The 20,665-nt window shown below is 31.9% G+C and overlaps 2 protein-coding genes across 3 annotated transcripts; one reads left to right on the forward strand and one right to left on the reverse strand.

Moving 5' to 3' along the window:
* Positions 1-774: 774 nt before the first annotated feature.
* LOC130448891 (F-box/SPRY domain-containing protein 1) lies at positions 775-8,587 on the reverse strand. 2 transcript variants are annotated; one of them, XR_008910387.1, is made up of 5 exons: positions 8,211-8,570; positions 7,638-7,878; positions 5,883-5,973; positions 5,610-5,813; positions 775-4,927 (listed from the first exon to the last, which is right to left on the reverse strand). XR_008910387.1 is itself a non-coding variant. In XM_056786467.1 (4 exons), exons 1-4 carry the CDS (start codon positions 8,549-8,551, stop codon positions 5,719-5,721), a joined length of 768 nt encoding a protein of 255 aa, XP_056642445.1. In that variant the 5' UTR covers positions 8,552-8,587; the 3' UTR covers positions 775-5,718. The 2 variants fall into 2 exon arrangements, 1 of the variants encoding a protein (XP_056642445.1); XM_056786467.1 differs by having other exon boundaries at positions 775-5,813; positions 8,211-8,587.
* A 345-nt stretch (positions 8,588-8,932) lies between these two features.
* Positions 8,933-19,504, forward strand: LOC130448888 (transcription factor Dp-1). The gene is made up of 10 exons (XM_056786464.1): positions 8,933-9,381; positions 9,589-9,719; positions 12,569-12,635; positions 13,727-13,794; positions 13,862-14,043; positions 14,108-14,362; positions 15,281-15,547; positions 15,616-15,698; positions 16,802-16,885; positions 17,009-19,504. The coding sequence occupies exons 1-10, from the start codon at positions 9,333-9,335 to the stop codon at positions 17,230-17,232; spliced, it is 1,410 nt and encodes a 469-aa protein (XP_056642442.1). The 5' UTR covers positions 8,933-9,332; the 3' UTR covers positions 17,233-19,504.
* The last annotated feature ends 1,161 nt before the right edge of the window (positions 19,505-20,665 follow it).

Consider the following 20,665-nt stretch of genomic DNA (forward strand, 5'->3'; position numbering starts at 1 on the left):
TGCCATTTTAATCCGCCTTTTTTTTTGACAAGCTGCTGTTGTTGGCCGTCATTTTGTTTTTTGAGAAACTTTTGATGCATTTGCAATCAGCGACTTTGAAAAATCCCGAATTTTCATTATTCCTTGACGCCATTTTAATCCGCCTTTTTTTTGACAAGCTGCTGTTGTTGGCCGTCATTTTGTTTTTTGAGAAACTTTTAATGCATTTGCAATCAGCGACTTTGAAAAATCCTGAATTTTCATTATTCCTTGATGCCATTTTAATCCGCCTTTTTTTTGACAAGCTGCTGTTGTTGGCCGTCATTTTGTTTTTTGAGAAACTTTTGATGCATTTGCAATCAGTGACTTTGAAAAATCCCGAATTTTCAACATTCCTTAAGGCCATTTTGTTTCTTGAAAAACTGTTGATTTGTTCGTAATCAGCGCCTTAAAAACCCCCATATGTGGAACTGGATTAGAAAATAATGCCATATTTAAGGTGCCATTTTGTTTTTCAAAAATCTGTTGACGTATTCGTTAACATCGACCTCTAGAATATCCCCCGTATATCAAATTTCAATAAATTATGTCCACCACTGTGTTTCGTCGGACTATTAGGTATCGACACTGGGGTGTATGTACGAAACGAGGGAAGTAGGAAATGTTCAGAACATACCAAACTCACATTCATGATGTCAAGTATCAGATTTTATCTTCAAAGGGCAATGACAAATACCGTAGATCAGCAATTCGAACATTTTAGGTTAGAATGAGGTTTAAATGAAACAATTTTTTTAAAAAGAATGAACAATTATATTCATGGTTATTCATAATCGATTCATATTGTACATTTCTCGTAAAAGTTGAAAATAAAACAGTATTTAAAAAAAAACATTCATTCACTACAAGTGTAAGTTCTATAAAACTAGAACTTCAAAAATATTAACAGCCGTTAATATAATCTTATTGTAGGTATAAAAGGGACTAGACGTTCGTTTTAGGAGTAATCTTACGGACTAGAATTCAAATTAATAAATAATAAAATTATTTAATAAAAAAAAAACAACAATTTCAATACTTAAAAAATTCAAATCTCGTAATGGGGCCTTCAATTGGAGAGCACTAGATATTTTTTTATGTAGTATTAGAAATGAAATACGAGATTTCAATATTATATAAATATTTTAACAAAAATATTTGATCTACTAACATACACTGCTGAACACAATTAATGCTTATTTTGTAAATTGGAAAAATCCATTTGAGGACAAAATTTCAATTCAAGTTAAAGGTTTAATAATGATAGTTGTTGGGTGTTTTTGAATAAAATTTCAATATCTAGGGCACTGGTATGTTATCGAGACTGGTACGAATCAAAAATCTGAACAAAGACGTCATAAAGTGACATAATCGATTTTTGAAATCGATTCGCGAATTTATTAATCGATGTTATCATTGTAGCGATCTCAATGGCGCTAGTTAGTTATCGAAATATTAGTTCCAGGCAAAAGAGACCTGGACAAGGACGCCAGTGGACATGGAGAAGCGACAAGATCGATTTTTGCGAATGAAGATACTACGTAATCGATTTACAACAAGTTGTGCACCATAGTACGAATTTGTTCATCGATATAATTACTGCAGGGATCTCAATGGTGCTAGTTGGTAATAAAAAGACTGGTTCCAGCCAAAGGAGACCTGGACAAGGACGCCAGTGGACATGGAGAAGCGACAAGATTGATTTTTGCGAATGAAAATACTACGTAATCGATTTACAACAAGTTGTGCACCATAGTACGAATTTGTTCATCGATATAATTACTGCAGGGATCTCAATGGTGCTAGTTGGTAATAAAAAGACTGGTTCCAGCCAAAGGAGACCTGGACAAGGACGCCAGTGGACATGGAGAAGCGACAAGATCGATTTTTGCGAATGAAGATACTACGTAATCGATTTACAACAAGTTGTGCACCATAGTACGAATTTGTTCATCGATATAATTACTGCAGGGATCTCAATGGTGCTAGTTGGTTATAGAAAGACTGGTTCCAGCCAAAGGAGACCTGGACAAGGACGCCAGTGGACATGGAGAAGCGACAAGATCGATTTTTGCGAATGAAGATACTACGTAATCGATTTACAACAAGTTCTGCACCATAGTACGAATTTGTTCATCGATATAATTACTGCAAATGAAGATACATTCTGTTAAAGGCAGTATTACTTCATATAGACCCACAAATGATCCTATTCTAACTTCAAGAAATAATGTCTTTCTTTATTTTTGCCTCCTGTAGGTATTCTCCATTTTATGTAATATGCTTTAATTTTGTAAACGCAAATATAAGAATAATAAGCCCTTTGGACGACTTTGGATAACAAAAAAGTTCATTGACCCCATAAAATATGGTTGTTAGTGATAATTTCCCGCCCTAATATTTGCATAATAAATTATTCTCCTTCTTCCTATTTTTTATGATCATCGTCCCATTCAGAATTACTGCCATCCTCATTCTTGGAGGGCCAGCTCTCGTACCGAGTATGTGGAATGTCTATGGTGAGTCTGCTATGAGTAAAACAAGTATTTACGAGTGGTATAAGCGTTTCCAAGATGGCTGTTGAAGATGACAAACGCCCGGGACGTTCCAACAAACAAACAACTGATGATAACGGGGAGGAAACGATTATGAACGATATTATTCGAGATAACAATCAGCCCGAACGTCCTAACTCATAAACAATCGATGAAAACGTGTGAAAATTTGATAAAAAGTGTATTAAACGCTAACAAAGGTCTATGGTGAGTCTGCTATGAGTAAAACAAGTATTTACGAGTGGTATAAGCGTTTCCAAGATGGCCGTTGAAGATGACACACGCCCGAGACGTTTCAACAAACAAACAACCGATGAAAACTTGGGGATTTAAGTTGTATTTAGATTTGAACGCTAGTTCTTGAATTTTCAGCTAATAATTTGGCTCCAAATCCATCATATGCACTTTCAAGTAACTTTTTCCTATTTCGTCGTCGTTTTACCACCACAGATGACATTAAAAGCTAGTTCCGCGATTTTCCGTGATTTTTTCTCAAACTTTTTCGCCAAAAACAATTTTTTTCCGTCCAAAGGGCGTAAAAAACGAAATAAAATTATAAAAAAATTGTATATGGGTTAATACACTTTAAAAAATCATATTAAACTTTCGGAGTAACAAAAATTTCCTGTGAATATTTGGTAAAAACAATGGCAGACTTTGAAGTCTCTAATCTAATTAGAAAAAGACACAACAACGACTGTTATTTGATTCCATCAGGTATATATACAACAAATTCACTATTTATTTGTACTTGATTGGTTATAAGTACCAAATAACCTGTCATCTTCTGCTCAGATTAGAATTCTAAGTGCTGACGAGACCCCTCGATCGAAAACATGTTTCACAAATTGTGACGTTTTTATATAATTGTAAGTAGTATTCACCCATTTACACAAAATATTATTTATACTTATAGTTTATTGCAATGAAAATGATGTTTCCCATTTTTAAAATGAAAATTATCACAGAACTTATAAAAAAATTGATGATAATAATAAAAAATAGATATATACACCGACGAAGGCAACTCTTGGTATTATTAAATGCGAGAAAAAACGGTGTTTTGGGCAGATAGAGAATTAGCTATTTCTATCTCTGTACAAACTGTTTACTACCACCATCTGGTCCTTCGAGCCGGATATGTGTGTTATATCCGGCTCGAAGGACCATATAATGTAATAACAGTTTGTTAATTTCAATTGAAGTTGTATATTGAAAATATCAAGTTAATGACACGGTATCAAATATAAATATGTGAAAATAACAGGTTAATGCAAAAAATTGGGGACGTCAGGGTAGCGTCATAATTTAAAAATCAATTTAGTGCTAAATTGAACTGATTTAAGGGTGCGATTTTCTCAAACTTTTTTCAAAACTTCTAAAACTATCAGACTTTTTACAAATTTACATTATTAAATATTGCAAATATTTTTTATTGCATATTTTGTAATATTACGATCACTATTACCGACAATAGACTTTTTAGAAAGAATTAGGGATGCGAAACTATTAAAAACAGAGGAGAAAATTGGAATTTTTTGTAAAATTTGTTTCCAATATCAAAATATAAAAAGTAATCATTACATAATTTTGAATAAATATCGGCAAATTTTCATATTGTTATGAACTCATCTCCGCCCTGGAGCCGGTCCTGCTTAGATATAGTGGAATTCTAAAATTCGATTAATAATATACCAGAAATTCGTTTGGTCTTTGTTTGAAGTTTTAATTACAGCAGACGGTTTATTTATAATGTTTCTTTTAAATAATTTCTAGGAAGGTCTATTCATTTATTTTGTTTTGTTTCTATATTTTTCTAGATCTTTTGAGAATTATTTTGGGATATGTAAGGAGTTTATGTAGCGCAGTTCAGTTCAGTTTATAATAAATAGTCGTAGTGAACAGACCAAAATAAAAAATAATCCAAGAATTTAAATAAGTTGGTTAAGTAATGGTGATGAGTGAATATTAAAAGTTAGTGTAGTGTATAGTGTTTAAATAAATTAAGAACCTAAGAAACAGTGTCTAAAGTGTATAGATAAATGCGAAAAGCCTTACAATCTTCTATAATTATTCCAGATATATACCAATAATATCATCAATTTATGAACATTGCATTTCAAATTGTATTAAGTGTGGTATTGATGCAATAGCCATGACCTTCGCTCCGTAACCAATTCTCAAGACTTCGTCGTACATTATGTTCCACAAGACAGGGCCTAGGATTGATCCTTAGGGCTCCACCACAGTGCAGCTCCTTCCGGATGTGCAAAAAACTCCGTTTGCAATTTATATTGGTTGGTAGTAATTTACACCTTCAGAGTAGGGCCTCCATTGCTACTCCCTTCCTACCCCTATGCACAAATCACTATAAATCGACGGTTCATAATCTAAAGTTTTACCCATTTCTTTAATAAATTAAAAATAATATGAATACAGGACCATTACAGCGGGTAATATTTCAAATTTTGAATCAAGAGTTTCCAGATCGGCGATTCCCTAATTAACTAATTAAATATTTGACTTCTATTAAGCTGCTGGGGTCATTTTGGTGCGCACGTTCCGGACCTGGCTCATAATTTGTTCGGTATAATTGATTTTGTTGTTCTAGCCACTGTCTACTTCCACTCGTCATTCTCGCATCCAGATTTCCTCCCTCGTCACCCTTGTCCTTGATAACCACCCCGAGATCTACATAACTAGTACCGTGGTTTAATCCTACAAGTAGTCGCTAGAGTGAGTTCGACGTGTAGGGGTGTGTTTTGGAATTTTCGATAAAGCTTCCTTAAAGAAACAAAATATGCCACTTACTTCGTGTCTTGTCTGGCTTTCAAGATATGTAGCCAGTTGGCTACCACAAGTTCTCTTCCAAATTAGACCCGGAACGTGCTTCCCAAAATGTCCCCCACAGCTTAATGTACGTAAATATTTGACAAAAATTCAAACATAAAATTCCAAAACAAACATTATATACAAAATAATGAACAATGGTTATAAATGTGTTTGTAATTATCACATTGGGCATACCGGACTAACCTGAATTGAACCATCTTTAAAACAGACGTTTAAAATTCTCTCTCCAATTTCCTTGGTTATTATTTTTGTTTTTCTTTTAATTGATTCGCTAATTTTATCCGAGAGTATGTTAGCCATCCAGAGGTGGACCGAGATACACCATAGAAACTTCCGTATTACCATATACAGCAGATACAGTCGGGTACAACTTTTTATCTGGGAGTCCTTACAAAATATGAGATTTTCAATATAAGGAAATCAATAATGAATAGAATTCACTTTGAAAATACTTACCTCTAAAAGCAACACCCAAAAATTCATAATTCTTCTCGAAAGAAAGAGTATTATCATCACAATCAAGTATTACTCTTATTCTTTCTCCAACCTACAAACGTATATTTATAATTGGGTATTGCAGCATTTTTTAATAAACAGCCGTTTACAAAAACTTCCCTGCGTTTAATTGTAGAAAAATTACACCAACTAAAATCAACTAACCGATAGATAAAAGACTTTTTAATGATTTGTTGCAAACTTCATGTACTAAAATTTCAAATAGAAAAAATGCTTGATCTAATTAATAAAAAGAAGTGGGAGGATTTGACACTGTAGTGTAACCTTTACTTGGAAAGGCAAAGCCCAACAATTTACTTCAACTCCGTTGGACCTTCCTGTCAACATGATATTGAAAGTTTAAAACTACATAATGTAACTGAAAAAATTGTTAAGAAAAATCAGGCAAAATTAAAACGAGAAACTTTTAAAACCGGTAGTGGTAGTCTCAACATGCCATTGGGCTTGTTACAATTTTTTTCAAAAATTTTGAATATTCCTTTGTTCACGTATTGTGGCACAGTAGTCACTTCTGATTTATTTATTCTACCATTCGTTTTGGAACAAATTCAATAAAACATAGGAATATATTCAAATGCTTCCTCTACCTACCTACACTTCAAATCAAAGTAAAGTTTAGTAAATTTGTGTTGATTTTATTCTTTATATTCATTTTCCCAAATTTTGTATGATAGTTTTCATAAAATTCGTATCTTCTATTCGCCCTATTCCCTAAATAAATAGAATATACGAATTTATATTAAAACTATCATACAAAATTTGCTTAAAAGAAAGAAAATTCATAAAGCAATAAAAACTTACTAACGAATATAAAAAATAAAATCACCACAAATTTACTAAACTTTACTTTGATTCAAAGTGTAGATACGTAGATTAAGAATTCGAGGTTTTATTGACTAATAATGTGCCACGATATTTGAACAAAATGTTTGAAGAAAAACGTAACAAGTCGAATGGCATGATACAAAGAGTTTGACACTTGCTTTGATGGTGACTAAGTAACTAATTCTCACTATTATATGACATAATGACTCCCTTTTACAATGGGTTCGTCACGATGTTGTTAGCTGACACAAAAAACTAGTCAGTAACTTAAAGTTAAAATAATAGAGATGGGAGAAAACGAAAAACAATGACTAAATGAAAAATAAATGAAACTAGAAATTTGGAAAGATATAATTCCCTACAATAGTATAACTTGTAATAGTGTCCACCACATTCAATAAACGACAATAAAGGACTTCCAAATCTTAAAAGAAACTAAAAGAATGTTAACAAAACCTTGACCAAAAATCGAACAAAAATTCACATAACCTCACAAATCGGTAAATTTTAAAATTAAACGGCCAAAATTGGGAGTGTAGATTAAATGTTGTTTACAACCAGTTAAACTTCGGTTTATTTATGCTGCCAAATAAATAAACGTCGTTTAACGTAAAACGACATTTAAAATCAAATGGTGCAAGACAATAAAAAAAGAAAAAAACATTTTTTCACCAAATTTTGTTAAAAACTTCAAGTGAACCCATAGAATTTTATTCAGACACAACAAAACAAATTTAACGATTGATATTTAGATCCAAATCTTTTCAACAGTTAAATTTTACACCTGTATACAGTATAACAAAATTAATACATAAAAAAACCATTAGATATCGCATTTTTTGTGAAAAATCTTCATTATTATATTATTACCTGATATTTTGGAGCGTTGTTTAGCATAGGGTAATTTCCTTGTGCATCCCCATTGTGTAATAAATGATTATCTACTAAATTCCAACCCCAACTTTGATCATCTGAACCTAATAAAGCTACATAACCATGACATTGAAGAGGTGCATCTTTTGTAGCAATGCCTATAACAGCTACTGTACCTAGAGGCCCTTCCCAAATCACTTCCCAAGCATGTCTACCATGTCTGAAGCCTATTTTACCCCTAGAAACATGAACAGCTCTATTTTAAACTGTAAGGTAAATTTTTCAAGTCTTTTTATCTTTTCTTGTAATTATGAAAATTAAACAATGTTATGGATATGATTTTGTTTAAATATATAGTAAATATTGAACAAAACTAACGGCAAAATAAACTGTTGAGGAAATAGGTATAAGCACAAAAAATAAAGAAAACAATAAGTTTTATTAGCTAAACAATGTGATCAAATGTATATACAATGTAGTAGTAATTATTTTTACATTCAGTAGCCTAAAAAACCAAATTCGTATATCGCGTGAAATTTTGATATTCAACTTTTATCATTAAATACTTACCTTGAGGCATCCGTACTTTGAGCTACGGGATTTCGATGTAACGTAAAACCATTAGGCTTTATATAAATATTTCTAGAACAATCATTAGGATTCCAAGCATGATGAAAAGCTCTCAATTTTGCTTTATAAGTGGGCACAGAACTTAAAAGGTCCGATTTAAGTGCTTCTTCTGCAAGTTTTCTAACACAATGTAAACGCCACACGTCATTATTTTCATCGTTTAGGAAACTATACCACCGTTTACACACAAGAGAACAATTTCGGAGGTCATGTAAAGTTAAAAACGAAAATATAACTTCTAAAACATTATCGGGAACTAATGTAGCTATAGCTGTGTCCATTTTTCGTGTTTGTTTGACAAGTTGATGTTTTTGACATTTCTCTGACAATAAACAACGTCAAACGTCTATTTACTTTTTTGGTACAAGGCATATTTTCATGAGGCTATTAAATTGTCAAAAACTTTTTGAACATATCTTCTGAACGTATAATTTGGAAATTATAGGAGTTAAGTGTTGCTTAAATAAATATTTGAAACTAAATTCAATAATATTTTAAAACTGGGGAAGAAAACTCTTCGTAATAACATTTTGAGTTTGAGAAGTTGATTTTTAGCCGATATTTAACTTTACGTGTGCGTGCTACCATCTACTGTCGTATAGAAAAAGTTACATATATTATTTAGAATCATATGGCGCCAAAAACAAATTTTTGAGTACTCTAGTGGCAATCATCTTCAACTCAGTCAGCGTATCCCACGTGAGACAGCATAGCCAATGAAAAGAGAGGCTTTGTACCCGCCGCAAAGCTGATCTGAGGATGTATTTGCACGAAATAGCTCAACTTTGTCAAGCTTTGAGAGTGTCAAATTCTTAGTAATCATAAAAAATTTGAAAAAATATGAAAGTGCAATAATCCGTCGATTATAAGAACAACTGAAATTAAATTTCGGTTCAACAAATTCGAAATATTGGGCTTTAAAGTATGGTATTATTCCGTCGCCATTTTGACTAAGTTTAGTTGTAAGTGCTGATGGTTTGATAGAATTATTTACAAATTTCTTGGAGATTTCTTAAGATTTTGAAGACTTTTTCATTTCGTGCAATTTCGGAAAGTGTAAGGATGACACAACAAACAAATACAACGAACTGGGTGATACAAGGATCGAATGGTAAATTTTTGAAATTATTTGTGCATGTTCATTTAATCTAGTATACGTTGTAATATTTATTCGTACTACATGTTTTGTTATTTCTAATATACATTATTTAAATAACGTGTCGTTAGGAACAAGTTTGGTGTTTTATTGTGATGTATCAAAAAAGGTTTATAAAAAAAGTTATCTTCTAATATTCCATTATTTTCGAAATTAAAATAGGGCAGCCTCAAATGATTAAATTGATGCAACCTACAGGAAAAACTTTTAATGGCATAATGACTTCAGCAATGACTGGGCAACCAGTGAAAATTATCAAGACATCAGCTTCTGCTTCTGATGATTCTCAACAGGTTAGTTTATTTTAATATTCTACATAATATTTATTCTAATATATTTTCGAAATCAAATATTTGCTAGTTTTTAGTCTATTATTTTGTTTGTTAAGAATAGAAATAGTCATAAAACCATTCTTGAGTGGGTAGTTTACAGCGCTGAGTTCTATATTTTAAAATTTAAGCTTTACATTTATTTTCATGTCAACTAAATACCATTCCTAATTATCATACAGATTGAGTAGTGCTGGGGAATTTAAATAAAAAAAGTTGAATGTTATTAACAAATGAAGCACTCCAAAAAAAGGATGACCTTGGTCATTGGCCTTTTAGTGTTGTGTAATTTTTTTTTCAATTAGAAGTATTAAAACCTATAATTCAGCAATATTAATTTGAATTAATGGAATCTGTAATATTAATGTGTAGATAAGATTAAAAATAATCATATCTAAAATATTAATTTCCATTTAACTTTGTTTATATTTGGGTATTGGACTCTCCTACTTTCTTGAGGTATCACTCTACTTATCAAGTTTCACCTTATAAGAATTTAAAACTTTACTTTCTATCATTAACTCAATAGTGACTCAACATTATCGATTCTTTTTATCAACAATTAAATGTAATAGGACATTTAATTTAGTAAGACTACAGACACTAATGTTTTGCTTATAATATCATATTGATAACAGGTGATTTGCCATTAATAAGGTAAAAACTACTCCGGATTTTCTACTAGAGGCATTGCTCTACAGTGAAGTCTCTAAATGTTAGTATTTGTTTTGTCTCAAGAGACATCGGCCTTTTGGTAATGTCGAGTGGGGCACGACGGGCCTATCTGTGTTCAACAGCCCCTTGGCCGCCCACAATTAACTATGAACTATAAATATTTGTGTTAGTTGCATTGTGGGATAATCGTCAAGGTTAAAATGTTATTTTACAAATTCGTGTATGTTTTTACAGGTTATGGCAATGGTTATATAGTTTTATTTTAAATTATGGGTGTTAATTAAATGTCTGATGTGTGTGTGTGTGTGTGTGTGTGTGTGTGATAGCTTCACTTTGGTTACAAGAAATGTATAATAATATGTTTACTTGGGACTTAACATCTGTATATTATATATATGTTTATTTATGTTTTCTAATGTCTATGTTTACAAATGTCTTTTATCTGGTTATAAATTACGAGCAAAACGTGAGTTAATGTAAAACATCCTTAATATGCCACCCCATTTTTTTGAATACATGTATAAGGTTGGCAATTTTTGCTTTCTACTGATAGAGAGCCTCATTTTATTTTTTGAATAACTTATGTTAGTCTGTACTTTGCTGTTTGTCACATTGACATATCTGTAGAAGCAAATAGTACATGATTTTGATTAAAGCTATTAGTTGTGGGTTCATAGTTCAAAAGTGTGGGCGCCTGTTGAAGCGGTTGAGTATGTAGGTCTTCAGATAGGCCCGTCATGCCCCACTTGACATTACTAAATGATGTCCTCTGAGAAGCCAATCAGGCGCTTTGGCTTGAACCTTTTGATGTTATTAGACAGGGCACTCACAGATAATGTGGTCTGCAGTTTCGTCCTCCTTCTTGCACCAGCGGCACTCCGGATCATCCATGATGCCCATGGGGTCCATCTATATGGGCCTTCGCTTGACTCATGCCAGGCGTCTCCATTCATCTCTGCCGAGCCCGCCTTACTTGAAGGCTGTTGAGAGACGTGATGACAGGATTTTGGCCACATCAAGAATGGGTTCAGGACCTATTGGTGTGTCCGCCGATCCCAGTCTGGCGACTCACAAAGTTCGTGCTATAAAAACAGTGTTCACAAGTGTTATTTACACAGCACATGCAATCATATCTTTTAAAAGGAATACATTTTCACGTTTTCCTTCTATTTTTCTGTAGTTTCCGCGGCTGCTCAATAAATGGGCATTGCAAACAAACTTTTCAGCTTTATAATACTTTTTTTGTGTTGATAATTGTGGATGCCTTGATTAAATTAGAGATGTATTCTTTAAATTTTCAATTCATTGTTTGCGGCTCTAAAAAGAATTCATAATTACTTTATGTATGTAGGGACTTTATCAAAGCCTAAACACTCGAATATCATTTTATGATCTTATGGAATCAACAATAGAATTCCGTTACATCAAACAGACCCTATTTATTTAAAACAAGCACCTGCAGAAAAATATTAGGGCTGCTGAAACATCTGTTGCTTTGAACACTTGGCAAAGGGAAATTTTGACACTTTATGTGTCCCTTAGAAATTTAATTGGTTTGGAATAAATTTTATCAACGGCTATTAGTGAATATACGAGGGCTATTCATAAATATGTGAGACATTTATTATTTATGTAAAGACGGCCTCTTAATGTTTATTAATTTTAAACATACTAAAGATACGAGGGTTATTCGTTGAGTAAAAGGCATATTGACCATTTATGTGAAGACGGCAGTGTGATGTTTATTATTTGTAAACTGTACAACAAACCGACTGAACAAGACTCACAATAAATCAAGCATTAGAAGAAAATTAATAGTTTTTAGACGTTAATAAAGTATTCGACAAGGTATTGCTTGTCGTGTTAGGATTGTAATTAGTCATCTAGGATTTCTGGCGTAGTTAAGTATGTTTTTAGAGGTAGAAAGCGTATCGAAACGTTGGTAACGAAAGGTTATGTTGCGAGATTTTTTTTAGGTTATGTCTTGTTTGGTCATTCCCTTACCGTCATTTTCTCATTTTTAATGAAAGTGACGAGGATGATGAGTTATGAGGTAATGACTTTCATGAGAATTACTCATTTGATCCATTAATGAAATCAGATGCTTCAATTATTTTTTTTATCCCAATTTTTTCCAGATTTATGCTACCAGCCTCGCCTCTAATCAAGTTTTAAGAACTATATCAACGCCTAAAATAGTAACAAGTAAGTCGAAAAGTAATTTTCTCATATCAATTGAAATGATTTTTTTTTTATAAATCTTTATACATAATAAGAGGTAGACATTTTTTTTTATCTCATGGTAAAATAGTTGAAAAGAAACGTGTACGCATAAAACTAATACCAACAATCAAAATTCAAAAAAATATACGAATATTTACATTAAATTCTTATGTACAACTATTCACAAAGAAAATTGAAAGAAAGTCTTGTCGTTAACGAGTTATGGCGCGTTAAATTCTTTGTAAATGAAATTTATTTAGACCGGCCAAAAGTTATGTGAAAAACATGTGAAATCAAACTTTAAAACTGCCATGAAAACATTTTTATCATATTAGTTTCAGTTATCTAAAAAATCATTTATTAAATCGCTCAATAAGTCGTGTGACTAACACACAGATGGCGCTGACATTGTCAAATCCAACTGACATTTATGCAGTACTAACTTTCAGAAAATTATGTGTCAAATTTCATTACATTTCGATTAGTCAGAAAAAAGTGACAGTTATTTAAGTGAAGTATTTTTGTTATTTTGAAAACAATTTCGTGCGTTAATTTATGAAAAAAAAAAAATATTGTAAAAGCTCAGCAATGGCTTCAAAAGTGTTATCCGGACTCTGCTCTATCGAAAGGAACCATTAGTTATTGGTTTGCTGAATTTAAACGTGGTCGTACAGACACCGATGATGGTGAACGTTCTGGTCGTTCAATTGAGATGGTTACTCTAGAAATTATCAAAAAAATCCACGAATTGGTTATATCTAATCGTAAATTGGAATTGCGTGAGATAGCTGAGGCCATAAAGATATCAGACAGCAGTGTGTTTACAATTATGCTTGAACATTTTACCTTGAGATAGCTTTTATCAAAGTGGGTGCCGCATTTACACAGTCGATGAGTGTTGATGATGAAATTCAGCTCAAATGAAGAAGCAATTGCTGAAACTAAAGCCTATTTTGAGGTAAAAGTGTTTTTCTTAGTAGTCACATGACTCATTGAGTGATGTGTTAGGTTCAGCGCTACTTTGTCTATATTAAAATAAAAATTTATCTAAAATTGTACCTTTTTATTTATAGAAGCCATTCCAATTCAAGTTAACAAAGTGCCCACTTTAAAAACCATAAAATTAACCCCATCACAAATGGTAAGTCTTATTTAAAATAATATTTTTTCTTTGGAATTCTATTTTTTTTTTTTAATTTATATTGTAGCAAGGTATCAAACTTGCGCCCCCTTTGAATTCTACAAAAGTCCAGATTTCTCAGCTCAACTCTACTTCGTCCTCGGTACCTGTTTTTACTTCTCAAACTTCGCCAATATCGAAAAACGTGACACCTCCAATTTTATCGAGGAAGAGACAAGAACACGTGGAATTGGAATACGCACCAGAATCGTGAGTAATTTCCATTTGAATTTCTTTGGAAATGGACTTATTACGAAATGTTTTTCATTTTTAGAAAACGTGGGCGAAAATCGGAAAAAGTGGGTAAAGGTCTCCGTCACTTTTCTATGAAAGTATGCGAGAAGGTCAAGCAGAAAGGTACAACCACTTATAACGAAGTAGCAGATGAATTGGTAACGGAATTCACCAGTTCAACAAATAATTCTTTGGCGGATCAGTACGATCAAAAAAACATCAGGAGAAGAGTGTATGATGCTCTCAATGTATTAATGGCCATGAATATTATTTCTAAAGAAAAGAAAGAAATTAGGCAAGTCTAATATTGGTACAACCGAAGGTCTTTAATTCTTGAAAATTGAATAATTGATGTTAATTCTTCTGGACTCAAATTTTTAATAAGGCACAAAAAGATCTGGTTATAAAACACTGTACAGAAAAAGATGGGACTCTCATCATGGTTTGGATAATTGCTGGATAAATTCGTTGCTCTTAGGCTGTAGATTATTTTGGGAATCATTTTCCTTCTCTAACCGCTCTGCACCTATACCTAAAAAGATATTTTGTACATGACTCTGCGTCTCATTGCTCTACCTCCAAAATACATAGATTCCTCCCAAAAGGTTGCTAATTTGATTGGCACTACTCCTCTGAAATACCTTAGCCTTGCTAGTATCGTCCTCTGCTATTCTTAATCTCTTGATGGTATTTGATGGTGCAATCACCTGTCAAATGATGAACACTAGTTTAATGTCATTTGGTGCTGAGTTAGTTCGAGAAATGTGTCAAGTTGTTCCATAATCTTGAAATTGGACAATGTTCTTAGTTTTTTAGGTCCAGTTTCCTATTCAAATAAACAAAATATGTGACAAATGTGTGTCTTATGTCTTTTCAATGTTTCCTATGGCAGATTCTATTTGTAATAACTCCTCGCCATAAACTAATGATGCATTTTAAATGTATGTCAGATTTAATACTTGATATATATATGATTTTGTAAGTACATTTCAAATAAATAAACTTTTTTTTTACAATTTCCCGGAAGGTATTGAGGTATCCTTCTATTTATAATCCATATTGGAATATTTTACTAGACCAATCAACTGTTTTGAATACAGCCAGTATGGCGTGCGGCTGTGTCCCCATCACAAAATTCTTTATTTTATCAAATTACTTTAGTTTCTGATTTTGTATCTATTTTAATATATAGTTTTTGTGTTTATACTTTTAGGTGGATAGGACTACCTACGAATTCTCTCCAGGAATGCCATCAGCTCGAACAAGAGATGCAAAATAAATTAAGGACAATAATAGAAAAGGAGAGGCAATTAAATGAGCTGATCCTCAATCAAATCGCTTTTAAGAATTTGGCCCACCGTAACAGGGAAAACGAAAAATTATACGGAATGCCATCTCCGAATTCTTACATCCAGCTGCCTTTTATCGTTGTCAATACTAATAAGAAGACTGTTATTAATTGTAGTATTTCTAATGATAAGTGAGTATATCTTGATAGATTTGTTACATTAACCAAAAAGGAGTTGTCCTATTACAAAATTGTTTCAGGATGGAATATTTGTTTCAATTCAATAACAAATTTGAAATTAATGATGACATGGAGATTTTAAAATCAATTGGAATGTTATCAGGTAAGTTTATAATGATTATTTATCAAAATATCGAATAACTGCATTTTTTGCTACAGGTGAAGTGTACTTGTGAAATATTTTGTTTTTATATGCAACGTAATTGAAACTTGGAAGGAATAACTCCAAATAAAAAGTGTACTTGTTGAAATTGTGACCAGCAATTAGAAAAACAACAAAAAAGGAAGTCTAATAGTGGAAGGACAATATATTAAGATAACGCAAAGATTAATTCAGAATTAAAATGTAGATGTTTGGAATCTGCAGTCACAGAAGACATAGCAATTAAAAGAATTGTTTTGAACAATGGAAAAGTCAGGTTTTCCTGTAAATTTTGCAAACTATTGAGTCTTTTTTTTTCTAAATTATAGTATTTTTACTGCAGAAACATCAAACTTTGAATCCTCGAAAAAAAATGGGCTTTTTTGTTACCAGGGATTTACACGAATTATAATCTAACAAGATATTGCTGGTTTAGCTTGCATTGTTTTTCAATCTACATGAAAATTGAGAATATTTGAGTCAGTTGAAATATGAAACAGAAAGGAGCTGACGGAATTGTTTGAAATCATGGAAAAGTTAAGCTTTCCTTGAAATTTTAACTTGAGTATTTAAATTTGTCCACCTGGAATTGAGTTAATAGACAAGAAACAAGTTTCTTTTCATTATTTTGAAGAGGGCTACATCGGTTTTACTTCTTCTATTTCGAATTTTGAGTCCTTGATAAAAAAAGAAACAGAGACTATTGGAGTCAGTTGAAAATTGGAACAGAAAGGAACTGACAGAATTGTTGAAGAATTTCGACTTTACGGTTATTTTTGTGTGTGGAAACTGCGGTTCTTCGTTCTTGGCGGCTCTGTTTGTGTCATCTTAACTAAAAAATTCATTTTCTGAAGTAATTAAAATTCGGTAAAACCATAAATCGTTTCGATTTGAGTTTGCTTAGATTAGAACCTGAAAATCATATCAGAAATTATATGAAATAATGCAAACTTCAGAGATTTAGTAGATCATTGGTATCTGGTGATTTTTCGATTTTATTTTGTTTGGTGAAGTAGATTTTTGACTTTTTATAGATGAAAGTAAAAATCTTGTTGAAATTTCAGGTTTAGATACTGGTACCTGTACGCCTGAGAATTTAGAGAAAATCAAGACGTTAATTCCACAATCGTTATGGCCATATTTGGATAGTAAGTATCTTTATTTGATTTTATTTAATGAAAACACATTGTATTAAGTCTAAGTTTTCCTTTCAACTTAATTTTAAGAGTCAATTTTGTACACATTATAGTTGGAAAACATTTTTTTTTCAGAAATAGCTAATGGACGACCACATTCGTACGACAGTTTTCTTGAAGAATCGAGTGCGGGAACTAGTTCGTTTTCTGTACTCAATCCAGACGAATTAGTAGAGGCGCGATTGGACGAAGATAATTCGCGTCAGTCGTCTAGTTTCGATCCGTTATCGCCCAGTCCGCAAGATTATTCCGAAGAAGAAGCCGAATCGGACATTTCTAGTGATAATGATGTCCATTAGTATTTTTATTGTTGCATTGTACTCCGATATCGTGAGTGTGTATTTTCGTACAATTTTCAGATAATTCGGCGCGACGTCCAACTCGTTACAAAATCGGTCTATAAAAAAAAATTATTTTTTTAGAAAGTTTTCCACAAATTATTTTAATTTTATTATTTTTTCTTTTAAAAAATTTTGAATTTTTTAAGTCTCCGAATTATTTCTCTAATTACAATTGGTTTGTTAGTTGTAGGTCTAGAATTGTCGCATTTATTTATTTATTATACAATCACCGCATAATTTCCAGGTGAAAATTTTTTCCTGAAATCTATGGAGATGTTTCGAATCAGTACTTTTTGTGATGTTGTAAACCTCAAACAGTAGATATTCGTTTGCAGAGATTGCACAATCTTTGGTTACTTTCCGACAGAGTAAAGGTTTTATGAGTTATTGCATTGATTTTTAGTCTAATTGGTTGTCTGTAATCGTTTAAAAACCATTCCTGAATTCAATTTGTTTACACTTTTTCTAATGAGTCTTTATATCCTATGGGTTTCACATATCGATCCCAAATATGTTTCTCAGAGGACAAATCTTTACACCTACAAGTGGAAACCAGTAATTTTCTTGAATCTTTTTTCTACACGGGAAGGTTTTGAATCGGTAAAAGGCTTTTTTATTGTTCTGAAATCAAAAATACCTTGTTGTTTTAGGTCATTAGGTTTTTCTATAGCATTCCTAAATCAATTTTAATACCAATGTCTATGTTCGTCTATTTGCAATAGTCCAGTTTTCAATTCTACTTTGACTTGAAAAACTAGTGGACATTTTATGCCGATACCAGTTTCTGTCGTGGTTGTTTAATCATCTGTATACCATTTTATATTTTCCTTTATTTTCATAATTTTTCTTACTACTTAGTATCATAAACTCCATATTCATGCTTATTTTTTCCATCATTTGCGTTTTATCCTTTTTATTTTGAAAAAAAAAATTACATTTGTCAAATTTGGATTTTTGTACACCGAAAATCAATTTCAAATGCCGAATCTTTACAAAAAAAAGACAAGCGAAAAAATAACCTTTTTTACATGAAAATATTGTAGCGAAAATTAGCACCAAAATATATTTTTGTCTATTAGATCGAGAAAACGAAAAAGTAATAAAATTTCCGAGTGATAAATATCAAGTGCTTAAAAAAAGTTTGTAGATACTGATCGGTTTTTTTTTGTAATGGACCAAATTCCCATTATTAAATAATTTACTCACAATCTAAAATTTATTTTACAGACCGAATGAAAAGTAGAGTCGATTTTTTATTCATGTAATCATATATTAACAACTACTATTAATTATTCAAGCACTAAATTCTAATTCCCTTTGCTCATTTCCTCCATTTGCACAAGTTTCTGGAACCTTGAACTGAACACACTACTTTCTACACTGACAGTCACACTATTTGGTCCTATGAACTCTATTCGTCGCTGTTTCATACTTGCCTCAAAGGAACAAACAGACCATTTGGCAACACTACGCCTTGGTGAGTTAATATTAAGATATGTGGTTAATCAAAGAAATTACTCTTAATAAGAAAGGATTTGTTGCCTGTTAATAAGAACAATAAAAGAAACATCTATACAATAGACAACGATTCACATGGGCACATTTATTAAATCTAGTACAGAAATACGAATTAAGTTAATCATATTTGCTTCACTGCTACCTGTAAATCTAAAATCAAATTAGAACAACAATTTAGTACATCGAACGACTTAACCTTGTAAGGAACCGCATGCGTAACGTTTTCTTTTTAGTATATAATCGCACGGTATACATCATTTAAGACTTGTGGTCATGTTAAATCCGCCACATTAAAAATCTAGTAGTTGATAATATATGAATAACAAAACGATAAATAATTCATTATGAAATAATCTATACCCCGAATTTTTTACTTTTACCCGAATTATGTCACATTTTTAAGTATTACAAATTTTTTATATATATATTTTTCCCATTCCCTGGAATTTGTACATATTTTGGAAGAAACTGCGTGACAGAAATGTTTGTTGTAATTATTTTTGTATATATATATTTTTTTTTGAATAAAATCAGTTTTTTTGTTGGATATAGTAACAGTTAGGTTATACAATCTTTACATTTATGTTTGATTTTTAAATTTTTATTGTTAAAATTAAAATTAGATTAAGAACCTTTATGTGTACAAACACACACACACACAAATTGATGATTTTATTCCGAAATCAATAAACTCAAAACAACGTTTACAAAATTTCTCTTTCTTTTTTTCCTTTTATAAACTTTAACCATTGTCATCATAAATCGAGTAAGTTTCCAGAATTAAAAGGTAAGTTAGAAGCTCGTTTTTCTTAAAAACAATTATTCTAATTGACCCTGGTGTACACCTATTTTTTCCTCCTAGCAAATTGTAGATCCAGACCCAGTTAGTATCTGTTTCCGTTGAATATTTTGTCAGAAAATTGAAGTCATTAAATTTAATATCTATAATTCAGGTCATCAAACCGCGATAATGTTTATAAAAAGAGATAAGAGACGCCTTACAGCGAACTACATAGTAAAAAACTTTTAAAATCAGTGAATCATTTAAAAGTATAGATAAACAACATTACACAAAAAATTAATCACTTGGAATTCTTTAGCAAAATCAATTACTAAATCGAATAATTCTGAGAAAATAATGAACCTAAATATGATTTTTTTTATAATCATCAGATCGCGGATCACATTCAGTAGTTGTGAGCAGTGCAAGTCGAAAAGTTGAATTTAAATTGAGATATTAAAAAGGGTTTTAGACCAATTCTTAAACACAACTTTTTGTTCTAACCACACAAACACGTTTAGGAAATAACGGAAATCACAAAAATACAGAAAACTAAACATCATCAAACACCATTACAGATTGTATTGTTCACCGCTATAGCGCCTTCTAGTCACACGTGGTTTTCTCCAAAAGGATGTGGTTGTGAAAAGCCATAAAAAAGGCAAAATACACATGGAGGAAGACCTCAGGTCTGAAAAAATCGAAGAAATTTCTTTCTTATTTTAACTAAAATTTAAACTACCACCAGACGACCGGTAGCGTTTAAAACTAAGAAGAGTACTGATATGTTCATTGGACACTGTTTGGTTAATTACCATCTTAAAAACATCAAACTCCCTACAGATCCAAATAAGGAAACAGTCAAACACCTCCTTCTAGGAGTGTGACGTTGTCCTTCATCAAATGCTATAACACTTCAATACCTTTAAAGCTAAAAGAGGTAAGCTGCATATCCCCGGGGAGGTAACTTTGCAAAGTAGTTCAACAAGATGGAAAAAAAACTGTTTGACTTTATGTGAGTCGATTGTTCCAACTTATGTTCACCTCTGATCAAAAGATTTGCTTTTATTCTATGATTGTGAATGTAAAGTG

This window comes from Diorhabda sublineata, chromosome 9 (genome assembly GCF_026230105.1).
Source record: "Diorhabda sublineata isolate icDioSubl1.1 chromosome 9, icDioSubl1.1, whole genome shotgun sequence".
NCBI lineage: Eukaryota > Metazoa > Arthropoda > Insecta > Coleoptera > Chrysomelidae > Diorhabda > Diorhabda sublineata.